Source organism: Chelonoidis abingdonii, chromosome 1 (assembly GCF_003597395.2).
Source record: "Chelonoidis abingdonii isolate Lonesome George chromosome 1, CheloAbing_2.0, whole genome shotgun sequence".
Taxonomy (NCBI): Eukaryota; Metazoa; Chordata; order Testudines; family Testudinidae; genus Chelonoidis; species Chelonoidis abingdonii.
The window spans coordinates 212,437,302-212,456,337 of NC_133769.1; the positions used below are offsets into that span (position 1 = coordinate 212,437,302).

The 19,036-nt window shown below is 39.4% G+C and overlaps 1 protein-coding gene across 1 annotated transcript; it reads left to right on the plus strand.

Moving 5' to 3' along the window:
• Nucleotides 1–923: 923 nt before the first annotated feature.
• On the plus strand, nucleotides 924–13,973 carry FUNDC1 (FUN14 domain containing 1). Its single transcript, XM_032795753.2, has 5 exons — nucleotides 924–993; nucleotides 2,420–2,576; nucleotides 4,594–4,669; nucleotides 11,220–11,348; nucleotides 13,312–13,973. The coding sequence occupies exons 1-5, from the start codon at nucleotides 963–965 to the stop codon at nucleotides 13,387–13,389; spliced, it is 471 nt and encodes a 156-aa protein (XP_032651644.1). The 5' UTR covers nucleotides 924–962; the 3' UTR covers nucleotides 13,390–13,973.
• Nucleotides 13,974–19,036: the final 5,063 nt, after the last annotated feature.

Here is a 19,036-nt window from a genome sequence, read left to right on the forward strand (position 1 = left end):
CACCCACCCTGGAGCCCCCTCCTGAACCCCATCATCCCAGCCCACCCAGGCCCACCCACCCACCCCACCCCAGTGAAAGTAGAGTTAGGATGGGGGAGAGAGAGCCATCGAGGGAGGGGGAACATAGTGACATGGGGCAGGCCTTGGGAAGGGGTGGGCCAAGGTGTTTGTTTTTGGGTTACAACAGTTGGCACCTGCCTGCTGCCCGCTGTGGGACTCGCTGCCCTGAGGGAGCAGAAGCCAGCAGGCGAAAACAAGGAATCCTGTACGTGTGTGACGTGGCTCGTGGGGTTCCGGGGCTGCCCCCATCGCTTGTTAATGCCTGGGGCTGGCCGTGCTGGGAAATGGCGCTAGGCCGCCCCCAAGCTGTTGGCATCCCTGCTGCAGGGGTGGTGAGAAGGCTTCTACGGCCCAGCGCTGCCTAGTGCTTCTATCCTGGGAAATTTCCCCAAATCTGGAATTTTTGAGTAAAATGTTTTGAATGAAAAATTCCAAATTTCCAAGTTGAAACATTTTCTCACAAATTCCCAGGTTTTGGCACACGGAAGCACTGTAAAAACTTTATCGAGAATTTTCACCAGTTGTTGGGAATATTAAGCGCTAGGTTCGGAAAAGTTGGCATCACGATAGAACAGCACTGCGCTGCCGGCCCCGCACGAGTGAGGCTCGCAAGGCGCCCACCGCCAGGAACTCCGCTCGCCAGGCCAGCCTGCCGGCGCAAAAGGCCAGCCAGCAGAACTACAATCCCCACACCCCCGGGCAGAGGTGGTGTGACGTCACCCTCACTCCCCGTCGCCAAGCGGCGACGCCCTGCGCCGCTATTCGTGGAAGCCTTCGGGCCTGCCTCCGCTCAGCCGAGCGAGCGGCGGGATCATAGAGCGCGGCGTCTGCGGCGCAGAGCGGCCGGTGGGCGGAAGCCGCCGCTTCCAGCCCCCCCCCCCCCCCAGTAAACAGTCGCTAACATGGCGGCTCGGAGGCCTCGCTCCGCGTCGGGTGAGTGGGCGCGGCCGCCGCTGTGGGGCCCGCGTGGGGGGGCCTGGCCTGGTCCCCTCGCGGGGAGCCTCGTTCCCACCACAGTCGGGCCCCCTAGTGGGAGCTTCCCTGCCCCTTTGCCCGGCCGGGGGAGGGGCATGGCGGGGGCGGCCCGTGGTAGCTGCGGGGCGGAGGGGGGTGAGGAGGAAGCGCCGCCGCCGCCCTGTGCTGCTGGGAAGTGGCTGTCCTCGGGCGGGGCTCGGGGCCAGGACTCCCGGGCTCCGTGCTTGCTGCCACGGCGGCGTCTCTCGCGAAGTCCCTGGGGCTCTGTGTGCGGCCCCATCGCTTCTTCGCGTGTGGGATGGGGACAGCCGGGCTGCTTGCCGGGGTCAGGGCTGCAGGGCGTAACTGTGTTTAATGCAAGGTCAGATCTTCGGCTAAAATGTGCCATCGAAATGTCAAGTAGTCACAAATGCCCCCAGAAATCCTAGCACAGGCAAGAAAGGAGAGAAATGAATAAACTTTTCCATTTAGGGCATTATTCAAAGCCCATTAAAGCGGAGAGATTAAATTTACAAGGTACTCTGCAGAGTTGGGGTGAGGATGAAGAAATTGCCATAGCTTTTTTCCTCTTTAGGGTTGTCTAAATACAAAAGTTGTACCACCATTAGCTGAACATGGGTCAGTCGGTCCTAAGAGATAGGTGAGCGCCGTTCTGAAGGGACGGGCGATGGCCTCTGTTGCCCTTGGCCGATCGAAAGGGAGTCGGGTTCAGATCCCCGAATCTGGAGTTCTCTCTAGTGTGGACACAGTTATACCGACGTAAATGTGCTATATCTTGGTATATGTGTCCCTGGTCAAGAAAGGAAGTAAATTATACAAGAATAATACATCTTTATACTAGTACAGTTGCATCCACAGTAGGGGGTGTAAAACTATAACTATTTGGGTTAAAAATAATCACACCCCTAACCATCATAATACTAGTACAAAACTGTGTCTAGACTAGGCCTAATACAAATGATCCTTATGTGATGTTTCTGTCCCCTGTGTATTAAAGTGAACAGTTTGTAGTTGCAGCTACTTATCATTGGTTACCTGGTAACAGTGCCAGCTTTTTGGGTCTGCTGTTTCTGTTATTTGAGTCACTTGCCCTCCATTTTAAGTAGTCAAGCCTATTAAATATTGATTGCAACTGATAGTAATGTGATACACACATCAAACTATAGTATTATCTTAATTTACTAGCCTCTTGACCCATATTTACCTCAATTTAAAAAAGGCTGAGACTTTTTTACCCAACTGCTTACAGTGATTTTATTGTTTTAGTTCTCATAAAGCATAAATTTACTACACAATTGAGAAGTTTAGAACTAATGCTTTTATAACTTGCTTTGAACACTCACTAAAAGGAGAATCACCTATGGTAATTTTTATTTTTTTAAAGAGCACGACTGTGATGATGATTCGTATGAAGTATTGGATTTAACAGAATATGCAAGGCGTCACCATTGGTGGAATCGTGTGTTTGGCCGAAATTCTGGACCAATTGTAGAAAAGTATTCTGTAGCCACTCAGATTGTAATGGGCGGAGTGACTGGCTGGTGAGAGAGGATCACTTTTGATTATTGTGCCATGCATTTGACTGCTCTGTTCTGTATCATTCAGAGTGATAAACTGTTTGAGTTTGCATGGTTTCCTAATTAATAACTGTAAATTGAAGAGATAAGGAAAGAACTGGCACTAGATCACACCTCAAAAGCACTGCCTAGTGTCAGTAAAACACACCTATTATAAAAAAGAGCCCTTGCCAATTATTGCAAAAGAGCTTTGAAGATGTGACAGAACTCTTAAGGTCATGTCTTTAACAAACAAATGGAAAATTACAGTATATAATGCTAGTGTTGCTAATGAGTAGCATATTTTATTAGTTATAATACAGACATGAGGGCCTGTTTGTTTTGTTACGTTTACTTACATGTAAAACAGATCAGAAGAAATGTGGGGCAGACTTAGTCAAGGGCCCCAAATTTTTTTTTTTTTAGGTGAAGGTGCTTTTTTGTTTAAAAGCAAAAGCCACTTGAAATTGAACAACTTCTGTACAGTTTTTCTTACAGATAGTGAAATGTGAAGTTCTGTTATATCAGTTCAGCTAAAAAAGATATGTCATCTGAGTGTTTTAAAAAAAGTTTACAATCATAAGTACAAAGTATTAACTTAAGTTCTAATTTTGAAACATTAATATTATATTACAACACTTTTTTTAATTTAATGAAAACATAATTTTGGATTTAAACAATGCTATTATGTTTAAAATGCAAACATGTGAGAACCTGAAAGTAGAACGGGCTAAATGACAGTGGAATGAATCTCTCTTGTACAAGCTGAGTAAAGTGTAAAAACAACACAAAAGCATAATGGTGAAAAGACCATTATTATTTTTAAATTGTTTAAATAATATGAGGTGTTTAATAATAGAGTTGGGGAATTAGTAGTTTCAATATGATTTTTAACCTGTTTGTGTCTCCCTCCAGTTTTTATAAATAATAGATAAATGTACAAAAGCCTTTGGAGTTTTTAGAACAAAGTGTAATGGGAATTTAGTGCCAAAATCACAAAAAAGTGCCTAATCAAGGAGTCTAGAAACTGAAGTACTTTTTCTGTAAAACAGATGCAGTTTGTGGAGTGGTAGTGAAACCTGTTTTTAACAGCCTTAGAAAAATACTTCAGTCCTGGTATGCACAGGCCAGTGCTAGAACTGACAAAGGTGGTAGACTGATCTCAGAGTCTGCCAACAAGAATGTTAAGTAGAATGGAAGCTTTTCTACACTCGAAAATAGACTAAGACCTTGTCTACATGCAGTTTTTTGTGCTGGTTTAACTATTTTGTTTTTTTAGGGGAGGAGTGTTTATTTTTTTACTGAAATAGTTAAATCGGTATAGCCCCTACTGTGGATGCAATTATATTGGTACAAAAGTCTCTTTAACCAGTATAGCTTATTTCTCCTTCCCTACCATAATAGATATACACCTCTACCCTGATATAACGCTGTCCTCAGGAGCCAAAAAATCTTACTGCATTATAAGTAAAACCACTTTCTATTGAACTTGCTTTCATCTGCTGGAGCGTGCAGCCCTCTCCCCCCCCGCCCCGAGTGCTGCTTTATATCCGAATTCGTGGTCTATTGGGTTGCGTTATATCTGAGTAGAGGTGTACCTATAAAAGGCCACTTTATACTGATATAACTGTTTGCCCTAAGGGGGTTGTAATGCTTTAACTGATTGTACCAGTTAAAGTAGTGCAATTTAATTACATTATTTTTGTAGACAAGGCCTGAAGCCACCAACTCACTTCCCAGAGGACATCAAATAACCATTAGTTGATAACATCCCTACTGATCTAGACTTGTGCTTGATCTACATCACCAAAAAGTGTTTATATTACATAAATCTGTAATTTCTCATAATTTGCAGGTTGCAGAGTAAGAAATAGGAAAGTGAAATGCTTCATTTTAGGCATCCAAAATTTTAGTAGGATTTAATATGAAAATTCTGAAAAATGGCATTGTGGGCCAGACAATCTTAACTTTATTGGAATGTTATTTTTTTGGGTCTTCTAAGGTGTGCAGGATTTTTGTTCCAGAAAGTTGGAAAACTTGCAGCAACTGCAGTAGGTGGTGGATTTCTTCTACTTCAGGTATATAGAATTTCATATTTTAATATTTAGGGAATGTTTTATAATTGAATTATATGGAAAAAACTCAGCTACTGGCTTATACTTGGGTTGGGAAGGGGAAGGTGAGTTCCATATCTATTTCTTATATTAGCCTTACCAATGAATAGAAAAATACTGCTCCTGTGCTGGTATGTTTTTACTTAGTTTTACGTACAGTTTGTTAAAGCTATTGATCAGAAATATTATAACAATCAGGAATAATCAAATGTTTTTAAATAAAAATAGTTTCAAGTGAGCTGAAAGAATGAAAACGTAATGCAGAAATTGAAATACTATTTTTGAGTTGATATTGCCAGCCTTAGCAAATTAATTATAAAATTGTGCTTGCAGAGATCAAGGAATGTAAGCAATCTTTATTTTCCGTTAACAGGGGGATGGAATCTCAAAGGTACCTAAGTGTGAAAGGAGTCTAATTCAGTCATAGTCTAGGTGTCTAGTTTATTGTTAGGAGTACTTATGCACCTTAGAGACTAACAAATTTATTTGAGCATAAAATTTCATGGGCTACAGCCCACTTCATCAAATGCATAAAATGGAACATACAGTAAGAAGATACATATATGTACAGAGAACATGAAAAGGTGTAAAAGCAGCGAGAATCCTGTGGCACCTTATAGACTAACAGACGTTTGCCCTACCAACTCTGAGGCTAATTAATTAAGATAAGCTATTAAGATGATTTGACTGACAATTGTCTGAAATGGGCCATCTTGATTATCACTACAAAAGGTTTTCTTCCTCCTGCTGATAATAGCTCATCTTAATTAATTAGCCTCTTAGAGTTGGTAGGGCAACTCCCACCTTTTCATGTTCTCTGCATGTATATATATCTTCTTACAGTATGTTCCAGTCTATGCATCTGATGAAGTGTGCTGTAGCCCATGAAATCTTATGCTCAAATAAATTTGTTAGTCTCTGAGGTGCCACGAGTACTCCTATTCTTTTTGCAGATACAGACTAACATGGCTGCTACTCTGAAACCTAGTTTGTTGTTGTTTGTGTAATTATGAAGATATAAAAAATTGATACAAATAATTGCATTAGAAATTCTTAATTTAAGAATAGCTGTGGACAGATTGTCTCCTCCAGCATCTATTTGAGACTCCTTCCAGATTTTGTTTCCTTTTCTTCAGCTGCTGCTAGCTCAGCTCTTTGGACCACTTTTGAGAATATTCTTTCTCTTAGCACTGTCACCTTTTCCTCAGCAGCAGCTTCTTCTTACCTCTCCCAGCTCCACAGCTGTCTCCCTGCCCAACTGTTCTCACCTCGTCAGCTCTACTGTAGTCCAGATTAATAGATTTTGAGGAAAAAATATTATCATCATCTAGTCTGACCTCCTGCATTATATCCAATGATATGGGATTGATCAAGAACATATACTTTAGAAAGACCTCCAATTTTGAGTTAAAGACTTTGAGTAATGGAGAATCTACCACATGCCTTGGAAAGCTGTTCCAGTGGTTAATTATGGGCACTGTCCCTCTCCATCTCAGATTGACATGTGGCCTAATCCATTTCCAAATCCAATATTTATACCCGCCATTTTAAAGACTAGACAATCTTCTTCTCACTAATAAGGTCCTTGAAGTTTCCAAAAACCTCTCCCACTTTTCCTTATGTATTAGTTTGGGACCTCAAAATGCTGCTCCTTAATTAGCCAAAATGTTATTGCACTCTGAGGTCACTTCCATCCACTAGCAAATTTTACTTTTTACTTGATTCCTCTAGATCCGTGTTAAGTGTTGTGTTGTCGTTCTCACACAGGTACGCCAGTTAATTTACATATGTTCCAAAAACTGTGAGAGTTTTTAGCAGGTCTGAGAAATGTTTCAATCTGATCCATTTTAGTGCCAATGGGGACAACATTGAAATGAGTCAAACTGAAATGGTTCTGATAGTTTCCCCACAATGTGTCTCTCTCTCTACTGATGACCTTCTGAAATATCTAAGATTGACTATTGCTGTGAGTTGTGCCTGGAACTGTGGGACATGTATCCCAAGGGTGTCGCATCTGAAATGATTTAGAATAACCCACATATGGAGATGGTGCACAAATCAATCTGACTAGCATGGATACACTGAATTGTTTGCCTTAAACAAGTGCATTACATCTCTGGATCAGTTGATAATGATTCAGTTCTTCATGTAGACACAACCTGTCTGGTTTAGGAGTGCTCATTGCACTTCCAAATTTAAATTTCATTTGTCCAGAAGAGCATAGGTTTGTGTTTCAGAACTGGGTTTCCTGCTTAGCAGTACAGCATTCTACCACTTGGCTAGCCTTGTCAATTTGTATCATGCAAATTTCGAATTAAAAAAAGAAACAAAAAGCTTGTAAATCACTAACGAGCCTATATATAAATGGGGAAGACAGGTTTGCTGTATCTGTTTATGTACATCTTGATTTTTTTGTGTGTGTTGGCCTTTTCTATGGAAAATATCTGATAAGGAAACTTATGGGGGGCGGATTGGACGGAGTTGAACTGTTATGCCTCAGTTGTACATTTAGGTTCAGTTGTCTCCATCTTTGATTGATTCAGATCATATTCTGATAGAAGTAAATGAAGTAAATGTCTTAGTTATTTAATTCTAGGTACTTTGCATATTAAAGATTAGTCGTAAATTGCATGGTAGTCCAATTACATTTCCATAGTCTTTAAAGTTTTTCCTTTTAAAAATCATCTATAAATACACAGAGTAAATTCACTTTAATTCAGGAATATGCTGAATGCATTCATTGAACAGGTAGAAGGGTTTTTGGCAGGTGACTAGAAATCAACGAAACTTAAAAAAAAAAAAAAATTTAAGTTGCAAGTTTCATTAATGCAAAATGTTGAGAAGTTACAAATACCAGAGGAATCCACTGGAACAAGAAGGGGGACGCGTACTCAAGTAGAGTCCTATTTGTGTAGTTTTTGAAATTCAAGAAAAACCTAACTTCTTTTTAGTGTATATTAAATTGATTTCAGGGGATCTAGTTGGAAACTACAAACAAAATATATTACGTGGTTAGTGTCTCACAGGTAGCAGATAAGTCAAATTCTGAAAACAGGCTAGTTCAGTTAGCAACATTACAACCGATCCTATTAAAAAGTAGTCTTGTAGGGGTAGGGGAAGAGGAGGAAAATAATCCATTAAGGAATTGGCATGGATTTTATAAGTCAAGACCTTATTTTCCTCATCAAATGTCATGGAAGTTTGATATTTTGAACAACTTAATTTGATTAATTATGTATCTCTTTTTTATAAAAAGATTAAATTCTCCTAATGTGCCTGATACAAAGCCAGTTCAAGTCCACTATAATAGATAGGCACTGGAAAAATAAAAATAACAAAAATAATTCATTTCTCATAACAAACAGTAACAAACTTAACATCTTTCCTTTTATAGCCTTTAGATTAACTGGTTCCTTATAGTAGGGAGAACTATGGAGAAACATGCCAAATCCTTAAAATCTGGTTCCCCTCTGAAAAGTGACTTTGGTGGTGTTTTTTAAAGCACCTTGTCACTTGAGAGATCTGTACTTGTGGCAGAGTGCTGGGACCTAGTAAGTGAGCCAACACTCCGATCACTGAGGCATTAATCAGCTGATTGGCTGATCAGGCTGGGTAAGCCAATTTGTCCGCTGGTAAGAGGTCATAGGAAGGAACTATAGAGAGGGGGTAACCGGGGTTAGCTGAGCCTAATGTGTGCAAAATCTCAAGGAAGGGAGACCTCTGTTCCTTCCTGGCCCTTCAGGAAAGGCTAAAGTTAGAGAATCACTGTATACAATATTGTTCCATGGGACTGTATTGGTGGTGGAAGTGTAGATAAATCATGCAAAGTTGCCACTCAGCAGTGAGAGTCTGAGAGGTTCCTGGGGCATCTGAGGATATTGATGCTGCATGCCCCTTTACTTGTGTATATTAGTCATATCTGTTCAGTTTAGTGGCAAAATGTTTTTACTGCTTTTTGCTCCTGTTAGACTAAGGTCTGTGTTTAAGTCAATCTTCTGTTAGCCATTATTTAATCATAAAAAGCTTTATAGTAAGTCATTTACTCTTTCTCTTCCATATTTGGACTCATTCAATGTAGAAGACCATTGATGGATTCAAATCTTCACTTAAATAATTCTGTAACAAATGGAACCTTTGAAAACCATTCAAGGTTCAAAAATAACGCTAGGATTTACCTGGCCTATTCTAGTCTGGCTACATACTCCACTGGTGTTCCGTGATAGCTATGATATTGCGGAATGATGCATGCTGGGACATCTCAATGAAGTTGGGAGAGGGCAACATGCTACCTGGGAAGGGGGGGGGGGGGAGGGAGAATAAAAAGGTGAGAATTTGTCAAATTCTTGTGTTGAATATCTGACTTGACAGTTTTGTGCACCATTTGAGAGGGGCATTCATCAGAACTGCCAAAGCAAATAAAATTTTTGTACTGGAAATTTGCCTTTAAGCAAATGCATTAGGTCTGACAAGTTTTAATAGAAATATTTTGGGCTGGATCCTTAGCGTGTGTAAACTAGAGTAGTTCCATTGTTATATACTTCTACCTCAATATAATGCTGTCCTTGGGAGCCAAAAAATCTTACCGCATTATAGGTGAAACTGTTATATTGAACTTGCTTTGATCCACCGGAGTGCACAGCCCTACTCCCCCGAAGCACTGCTTTACCACGTTATATCCAAATTCGTGTTATATCAAGTGGTGTTATATCGAGGTAGCGGGGTATGTGTGTATATATATATTTAATGGTACTATGTCAGTTGACGCTAGCTGAAGGTCTAATCCCTGGATTTTAACTCTTCAAAAGGAAGATTTACTTCTGTGTTTCTTTTAGTTCATTTGTTAACGCCTCTATGATAAAGTTAGAGTCTTTAAACACCTTGTTAAAGTGTACACGTGTGTGATGTGTAATGTTGCCTGTTCAGGTATCAGATTTATAAATCTGGAACAGGGTAAACGTTCAAGCATTGTCTGTCTGTTGTAAAACTAACTGAATGCTATCTAATGGTAACAAGCCCTTCCTCAGGTTAGTTGGTTGAATATGGGTGAAACTTGCTGTGGAGAAGTTGGTTCTTTAGTGCACTCTTCCTATTTCCATCTACTTCTGGATTCTCTTTATTGTGTTCCATAACAAAGATGTGCACAGCCCATGTGAGTAACTGCAGCGAGGTAATCTAGCTAAGCAGATTCTTTTGAGTTAATGCCTTCAGGAGAACCCAGTGACTGCAAATCAAAATTTGGTGTTTAAGTTCAAGACATTATGGAGGAGTTATTCGTGGCCCCATACTTAAGATTGTGAACAAGATTCCACTGTATGACTTACTCACTAGATGAATCTCAGATTTTGAGTTCATACAAAATCAAAACTTACCTATAAAGTTTTATGGATAAGATATATATTTTTAATGGATACGTAGACTGATTTACCCAACATTTAAAAGACAATCGCAGAGCTTTGTAGTCTTGATTTTCCTTTCTTGAATAATTGTAGTGTTATCCAATTAAGAAGAATTATTTATAGTAAGTCATTGTCCACAATGTGATAGGTGTTCTCCACTCTTATAGGAAAATGCAGTCTCTGCCCTAAAAAATTTGCAATCTGTGGCCCTACAGCCACTTAAATGTGCATTACTTTACTCATGTGAGTAGTCCCATTGACTTCAGTGCGACTGTTTGTGTGTCAAGTTACACAGCTGCTTAAGTGTTTACAAGTTTAGGGCCTAATAACAAAAGTATGGGGGAAAGGGATAAAACCTTCATAGTAAAAAATGTGGGATTTTCTTTTAGCTATCTGGGGATTGTTTTTTCAAATTAGAGTGAACTTGACTGCAACTGCTCCTCTATTTGCCCATAATTAGTTGCCTAATATCTTGTGGGCATTATGGTAGAAGTCATTCATGTTGTTATTCACTGATACTTATACCATTTGTTTGGGGCTTAGTGATGTGGAGAGGGCTAGGGTCCTGTAGTATTAGGTTGTTATTATGCTGAACAGTTTATAATACTGAAGAAAAGAGGATGGTTCTCTATTTCTGTATGAGGTTTAGATAAGATTCCCTGAGCATCCTGTCCTTAATTAGAGTTTCAGCAGTGATGCTGAAAGAAACTAAAATGAAACAAAGCTGCATTTTAGTCCTTTGATAAAAGTGCTTTCAGTTTCTATTTTGCTGCAAGTAAAGCAGTAATAAATATTTGAGTATATAAATTGACCTGTATATGTTAACCTGTAAATTAATCTCAAGCATAGTATAAAATGCAGAAAAGGGTTGAAAGAAACAAGAATCTATTGAACCTTGCCAGTTCTTTTTCAAATATGTTTTTGTTTTATTACAGAAATAATCTCTGGCATGTTAAAACACAATATCTGTAGCATCTGCAATTAAAGTACTTGAGCTTCCATTTGTCTTTCTCTAGAAAAAGAGAACCCATTTTTTAAAATTGAGTAGACACAAACGTCTTGTGATTTGATTGGTTAGTGTACTTGTTCTTATTTAATATTTTTTTTCATTGCCCTAGATTGCCAGTCATAGTGGTTATGTGCAAGTTGACTGGAAGAGAGTTGAAAAAGATGTAAACAAAGCAAAAAGACAGATAAAAAAACGTGCGAACAGGGCAGCACCTGAAATCAGCACCCTCATTGAAGAGGTAAGATGTTTTTAAAAAATAAATTGTTCTGAATTGTTTGCTGTTTCATTTTGGTTAAGATTACATTGATTGAGGTTTCTGGCCTTCCACTGCATTTGGTCATAGTTATGCCTGATAACTAAAATTCTAGATGGCATGTGCAAAATTTCAGGAGCATAGTCCCACTTCTTAGGAAAGGCTTACACAATCTCACCAACAGAACATCTTTCTGTGTTGTAATAAATGTTAGAAATCCTTCTGGAAAGCCCAGTACCTATTTGTTATACTAATGTTCACTTCCAGGTGAGATTTTTTGTTCTCATGCCAGCATGGCAATTACTTATCTTATGCTGATCAGGCTTCAGGGATTGTCTTCATAAAATAGAGAGGTACAACAGCCATGTGGCAGTTCTGGGAATTTGTATCCTGCTGTAAGGCCAGATAGTATTGTAAAATATTGGTTGCTTATGACTTTACTTGAGTAAAATAAATTTGCTTTTTGGTGGTGGTGCAGCTCAAAATTATGATTTTGAAAAAAGTTACTCTTTCCCCCATTTTGAATTAAGTGAAAACATGTTGGAGCTGGTATTAAATCCATAGGTATTAATAATCTTTGAGTAATCTTTGAGCTTCACATCTGGGTAACAGGAGGTGGTGCAAACGTCCATCTACAAGGCTTTACTGTCTCCTGCTGTACTCTTAACCAAACAAATGCAGAGAATCTCTAAAATAATTGCTGATGAAGTACTGTACTAAAAGTAATTAACCCTAAGTGTTTTCATATTGACTTCAAAATGAGGAATGAGTTTGCCTATGTACAAGTAACTATGGGAACTATGCTTTAGATTGCATGGAGTTGTCCACCTCATTCCTTGAACCAGTTTAGCGATGTGCCTGTGATGTGCATAATGTTGATAACACTGAAGAGAAACTACCAACATTTTTCTAGTATAGCTGAGGCCCATTTAGTTTTAGGAATAGTTTCTCATTTGAGGACTTCCCTCTACCAACAGCATATTAGAAAAAGTGAGCCTTTTTTGCCAGGAGATGTATGGGCACGCTTTTTTGCACACACTTGAAACACAAATGTATCTAATTTTCTAACTACTTGTCTTGAAGTCTGATTTTTGTTATGCTGAAGAGAATCATAGCAATGCCCACACTGGTGTCTCTGTAGTTAAAGATATTGGTGTTTCCAACATAACCTATAGAGAATTATACCTCGGTTGCCAAATTGTTTTTATAATTTTAATTCCAGTCTGAAACTTGGTATACAGCTCTTTAAATCAGATGTAATTTAATCAGTCTTTTTTGACAGGCTGAGGAGTGGACCAGGGAGGAATGAAGTCATGTTCAAATGGCTTTGATTTTAAAATTGTAGACTTCTCCGTTGTCTGAAATACCTAACGTTTTTGTTTTACAAAATGCTTGTTACATCATAGAAAAGATGTAAATCATATTTATTTTGCATAGCTGTCATAACACAGATTATATTGTGTTGCTACTTATATCCAAACATCTGTTGATACAGTATGATGCTTTCCTATGGCATATGATTTACAGGATTAAAGGTTACAAAAGTGTGGATCAGAAAGAAGTGACCTTGAGATTATAATTAATCTAATTACAATAATTCCCTGTGTCTGGTTAAAACTGAAATGAGTTTAGTGGTCTTGCCCTTTTGTAAAAACGTGAGAACTAGAAGTGTACAGTGCAGAGTTTCTGCACAGAAAAAGGCCAATATTGGCATAAGAGCATTGCTAGAAGTCAAAAATGAGGCGCATTGTTAAAGTTTGTAGAGTCTGCATGCACTGTACCTGACTCCACCATGTACTATATTTGCTAAACTAACAAGTTTTGAAAAATTAAGTTTATTAAAAATAGTACAAACCTCTGTTCTTGGTTAAACATGATAAAAATACTAAATGTTCCCATTAGATGTAATGCTTTTACATAGATAACTAAAAACTATTTTCTTTTTCAGTCAACAGAATTTATCAAACAGAATATAGTAGTATCCAGTGGATTTGTTGGAGGCTTTTTGTTAGGACTTGCATCTTAAGGACCTGAATTTTGTCTTCCTGATGGCATCAACCACAACAAAGAACAGTAGTAGTGATTAGTGCACTGTCTTAAAGCAAAGCAGTGTGGGTCACTGATCGCTCCAGAGCAAGGAGAATGGACTAGCCAGACAAATTGGATGCTTTTATGTTTTAGGCTTTTGCCTTCTGATGCTTGGCATAAGATTTGCCGAAAAACTGCAGTGTGCTCATAATAGCATTTCTGGACAAAACTGGTTAATTTTCATCATGACTTTTTTATTCTGTGACCGTTCAGAAAATAGCATTTTTAAAATGTAATTTGTGGGATATAGCTATGTTACAGTAATGTAAGAAGGAAATCTCCATTTTCAATCTGAATGTTTTCCAGTTAAATGTTGCTTTATCTTTATTTAAAAGGTATTGTCCTTCATGCTGTAGTTAATAGTGCCAATGACTAATAATGTATACAATGTGTAGCTTCAGCCGCAGGGCTGACAATCTTCCTTAGAAATCACTGCAATAATCTGTAAATCTGTAATAACTTTTTACAGAAGTATTAAGTAACAAAGAATCATGAGCATATTAAAGGTGAAAATCAAACCTTGATGGGGGTCTTTCTGTACTTTATTCTATAAACTTCCCACATCCTTTAGCATTCAGGGATGCAGCACAGGTATTTGCATACAAATTAGTGTATTTTACAAACTACACACATTTCATCAAATGCATGTCATACTTAAACGTGCAGATAGTTTCAGTTGAAATACATGTATTTCTTATGTAAATATGTACTCTTTAAACCTTTGACATTTAAAATTACATTTTTATATTTTGTAATCCAGGGAGAACAGCTCATTTAATCCACCCTGTTGGAAATCTCAAGGACTGAAGTTTCCGTTTAACATTGAAAATGCTTAGTTGGACTTTAAAGCATGTCAGTACAGTGTAATTTGAGTGATCCAAAAGCTCTTGCCACAGTCACTTTCAGTAGGCGATAGTTATTCACTTCACTTTTTTATGTTAACCCCTGGAACTAAACAAGCTTATATTGCTGGTGTGTTCGATCTGAGGTTTTTAGTAGAAGGTGAGTCACTTACTTTGATTTGTAGAAATGCACTCATCTAATATGTAAGTAATCAAAAACTATAAATTGGTAACAAAACAGGGATTCTCCTCCTCCATCAGCCTATTGGGAACAAATTCCTGCTCATCCTGATCTCAAAAGTCTGGGAAAGCAAATGAGTCTTACAGCATGCTCCATAAGTCAGCACGCTTGGGGCTGTGTCAGACTAAAGCAGGAAGCAAGTATAAAGGGAGGGAGGTCTACATGTGACAGTGAATTTGGAACCTTCCACCCAAGCAGAGATTTAAAAAAGTATTGTTCTGCTGTTACTTCTTTATCCCCAACAGATCTACCAACTTCAAGACCTGCCCTGGCCCTCAAACTCATGAACATGTCGCAAAGAGCAGGCAGATCCCTTCAATCAAAGGAGATGTCCTATACCATTCACCTAATTACTCTTTGCTTCCTACCATGTCAACAAGCATTTCCTCACTTATTTCTTGGATTGAGTCTCTCTCATCCAGGTTCAGCCACAGTGTCTGGTTTACATATGGTGAACCAGCCCTGAATATGTAACCCATTTTTCCCTTGCTAACATGTTGAATGGCCCAACATATTTTTAGAATACACAGTGGGGAACCCCCCATGTGAGACAGCATGTGTGATATGTGGGCTAGGTATGCTTACTTCTGAACACAAGGGAACAAGGAAAGTAGGAAGTAAACTATGACTACATGGCAAGCTTAGAGGGCTATCTGAGCCAGAAATCTAACCAAGAGAAACCAATGCAGAAATCTAACCAAGAGAAACCAATCACTAGAAGCATAAATTAAAGCAGGTAATGTGTAAGAGGGCCAAAATAGATTTTGAAGAGCAAATATATAAAAGTAGAAAACAATATATTAGCTTCCTGCTTCTGTTAGAATGAAAGAATCTTTGGGTCCTTAGTATCACCAGAGGTTAAAAGAGCAATTAAGGAGGATAAGGATGTTATTGAGACCCTAAATTGTTTGTATTAATCTTCACGCCAGAGGATGTTAGGAAGATTCCTGTCCTGAACCTCTTTTCTAGTAATAAAGATGAGGTGCTGAGTGTGAGGTGTCAGAATATAAGATGTCGGAACAAACATAATTTAAAAAAGCAGTAAGTCACAAGGCCTAGATGGTATACAGCCGAGAGTTCTGCAAGAGCTTAAGAATCAAGTGACTGCGCAGCTACTACAAACATGCAGTCTTCTTTTGTTTGTTAATCACTATATTACAGAAAGATTTTGAGGATAGCAAGTGTACATATATTTTTAAAAGGCTGTAGTGCAAGCCATGAAAGTGCATACAAGACATCTTTGCATTTATATCTGGTAATGTGGTTGAAATTCTAATTAAAAATAGAACAACGGGCAGATAGAGGTATGATAGTGTCTAACCAGCACAGTTTCAGTATCTGACTAAGCTATTAAAATTATTTGAACATGTCAATAAAGAAATGTCAAAAGGAGAGATGATTGACATAAGTTATTTGGGCTTCCAAATTGACCTTGGCAAGGTTCCTTGCAAGAGGCTACAACAGAAACTAATTAACAATGGCTGAGAGGCAACGTACTGTCATGGATCAAAAGCTGGCTCGTGCAGGAAACTGGGTAAGAATAAATTTTATCATGGGAAAAGGTGAACAGTGGGCTACATCAAGAATTTGTACTAATTTATTAATGATCTGAAATTTGCAAACCAACAAAGTTGGTCAAGTCCAGAGACAACTGAGGAATTTGAGAGACTAACAAGCTAGGTGAATAGGCAACATGAGGTCAGATGAAGTTCAGTGTTCATAAGTACAAAGTACTGCACACTGGAGGGAAAATTTTCAACTACTCATACATCACATAGGATTTTAAATTAACAGTAGCAGCCAAGGAAAGGGATCTGGACTTTACTGTAGACCAGTGGTCACCAACCCATAGATCGCCATCGAGTTGTCAATTCTGGAGATTCTCCCAGTCTATTGCAATCTCTGGCTGCTAAAAGTCTGGTGGTATAGTGGAGCTGCCGCTAAAGCAGGCTCCCTGCCTGTGCCGGCCCCATGCTGCTCCTGTAAGTGGCTATTGTGGCTCGATGGGGAAGGGGCATGTGGTTCCACGTGCTACCCCTCTCTGCAGGCACTGGCCTCGCAGCTTCCATTAGCTGCGGTTCCCTGTTCTTGGCCAATGGGAGGTACAGGGTTGGTGCTTGCAGGCAGGAGCAGTGCGCATAGACCCCTGCCCCCCCCGCCAAGTGCCACAGGAATGTGTTGGCCCCTTCTGGGAGCGGTGTGGGGCCAGGGAAAGCAGGGTGGCTGGCTTAGCCACGCTGCACCGCTGCCCAGGAGCCACCTGAAGTTCTGTGCTGCCCGGCAGGAGTCCACAGCCCAAACCCTAGCCCTGAGCCCCTTTCTGGAGCCAGCACTCCATACTCTCTCCTGCACCTCAACACTGCCCCAGCCCAGAGCCCCTTCCTGCACCCAAACTCCCTCCCAGAGCTTGCACCTCTCACCCCCTCCTGCACTGCAACCCTCTGCCCCAGACTCAGGCCAGAGCCCTCTCCCACACTGTGAACCCCTCAGCCCCAGCCCAAAGCCCATACTTCCTCCCTAGCTCCAACCCCCTACCCCAGCCTGGTGAAAGTGAATGAGGTGGGGGAGAGCAAGCGGCAGAAGGAAGGGGGGATGGAGTGAGTGGAGAAGCCTGTGGGGAAGGGGTGGGGTAGATCCTGGGTTGCACTTACATTCAAAAAGTGATCTTGTGCGTAAAAAGGTTGGAGACCACTGCTATAGGCAACTCAGTGAAGTCCTCTTAATGTGCAATTGTGGTCAGAAAAAGCAAACAGGATGGAGAATAATGTAGAAATTGCCATTATACAAATCAGTAGTATGCCACCATTTAAAATACAATGTGCATTTATGTCACCCCATCTCAAAAAGCATATTGCAGAATTAGAGGGGCTCCAGAGAAAGGTGACAATGATTAAGGGATGGGAAAACTCATATAAGGAGATTGAAAAGATTTAGGATTGTTCACCTCAGAAAGGAAACAATAACAATATATAAAAATATGTAACATAATAGATGGTCTAGAGAAGGTACATCAAGAGTTTCTGTTTTCCCTCTCATGTAACATAACAACAAAGGGATATTCAAAGAAAGAAAGGTAAAAAATTCACAACTGGTAAAGGGAAATACATTTTCACTCAGTGTATATTTGGATTGGGGAACTCATTGCTATAGGAAGTCATTGAAGCCAAGAATTCAGAGAGAATCAAGGAGGGACTGGACATTTATATGAACACCAAGACTATCCCGAGTTATAATAGTTAATTCTAATACATTGTTTGGAAAAGTTCTAAAACTTCATGTTTAAAGACTGAAACTAATATCTGTCTATTAAGGATTAGGATGACACCTTAATGAGGAGCAGATTAACCCACACCTGCTTCCTGGGAGGTTTTGTGCATTTTCCTCTGTAGCATTTGATGCTGGCCACAGGTCTGATCCAGTAAGGCAATTCCTATATCCCTGTGTAACATATAACAAACATAATAAAGTTTTCTGCCTAGTGGGTTTTGAGAGAGCTCTTTAATAAGTTGTCTATTCAATTTGTATATGTATATCTTGATAATCAACACTCCAACAGTTATTTCTAGGCAGCTAAACCAATGTCAAGCAATTTGTCATTTACACTGAGCCTAGTTCTGTTCCCATTGAATTCAATGGGAGTTTTGCTATTGAATTTTAAGGGACCAGAATTTGTCTCACTGTCTGTGGAGGCCATTTTCATGCAACATGCAAAATGCAAACTGAAAACAGCAGCACTGAAATTAAACGTATAGCAGATATTCAACAGTGCAGCAGTTTTCAAGTGCATTTGTCTTAAGAATAAAGGCATAAGCATGCAGTAGTCTTTAGAAATGGAGAAACTATCAAAATTAATCACAGAAGGAGAAAATGTTGCTCTTTAAACAGTAGTACTTCAAGATGTTTCATAAAGTCTATAATTTCCAGTGCTGAGAAGGAAGCATCGCAAAATATATCCTAGAGACCTTTATTCACATCTAAAGATGTAGGGGGAAACTAGGCAGAAAAGTGTTTTCACTGTTGAGTGCTGTTTTTTTATTTGCAATGCTCATGTATATTTCAATGGAAGTATCTGCAGCTGGCTGATTGTGACCCAAATGTTGTGGTGATAGAGGTACACTAGCACTCCTTTCTCCTCCCCAGAAATAAGCAGAATGCTCTTTAATACGTGTGCAAGCATTTCTGCATAGGTGCAGTGTACATTTTTCAAATCCTTCATAGAAAATAGTATCAAGAAATCAGTGAATAAGTATTGGATCATGAATCCCATTTACAATAGATGCTTTGAAAAACTTCCATTTCAAGCAGATTGTCTACATATGCTTGCCAGTATTGATTCAACAGAAGACAGAACCCGTGTGTCCTGTAATGATTGTTAATAAAACTTCATACTTTTTTCAAACTATACATAAATTGGGATGGGAACTTGACCCAATTTTCTCATATAGTTAAGGCACAACAAACTTTCAATGTAGTCAAAAAAAAAGTGAAGATGGTTTTATTTT

What these genes read in the sequence shown, in the direction of transcription:
- FUNDC1 (XM_032795753.2), top strand. Translation starts at nt 963, where the DNA reads ATGGCGGCTCGGAGGCCTCGCTCCGCGTCGG. An exon ending in ATGGGCGGAGTGACTGGCTG is followed by an intron (nt 2,577 to 4,593) that starts GTGAGAGAGGAT and finishes GGGTCTTCTAAG; the next exon opens with GTGTGCAGGATTTTTGTTCC. An exon ending in GTGGATTTCTTCTACTTCAG is followed by an intron (nt 4,670 to 11,219) that starts GTATATAGAATT and finishes TCATTGCCCTAG; the next exon opens with ATTGCCAGTCATAGTGGTTA.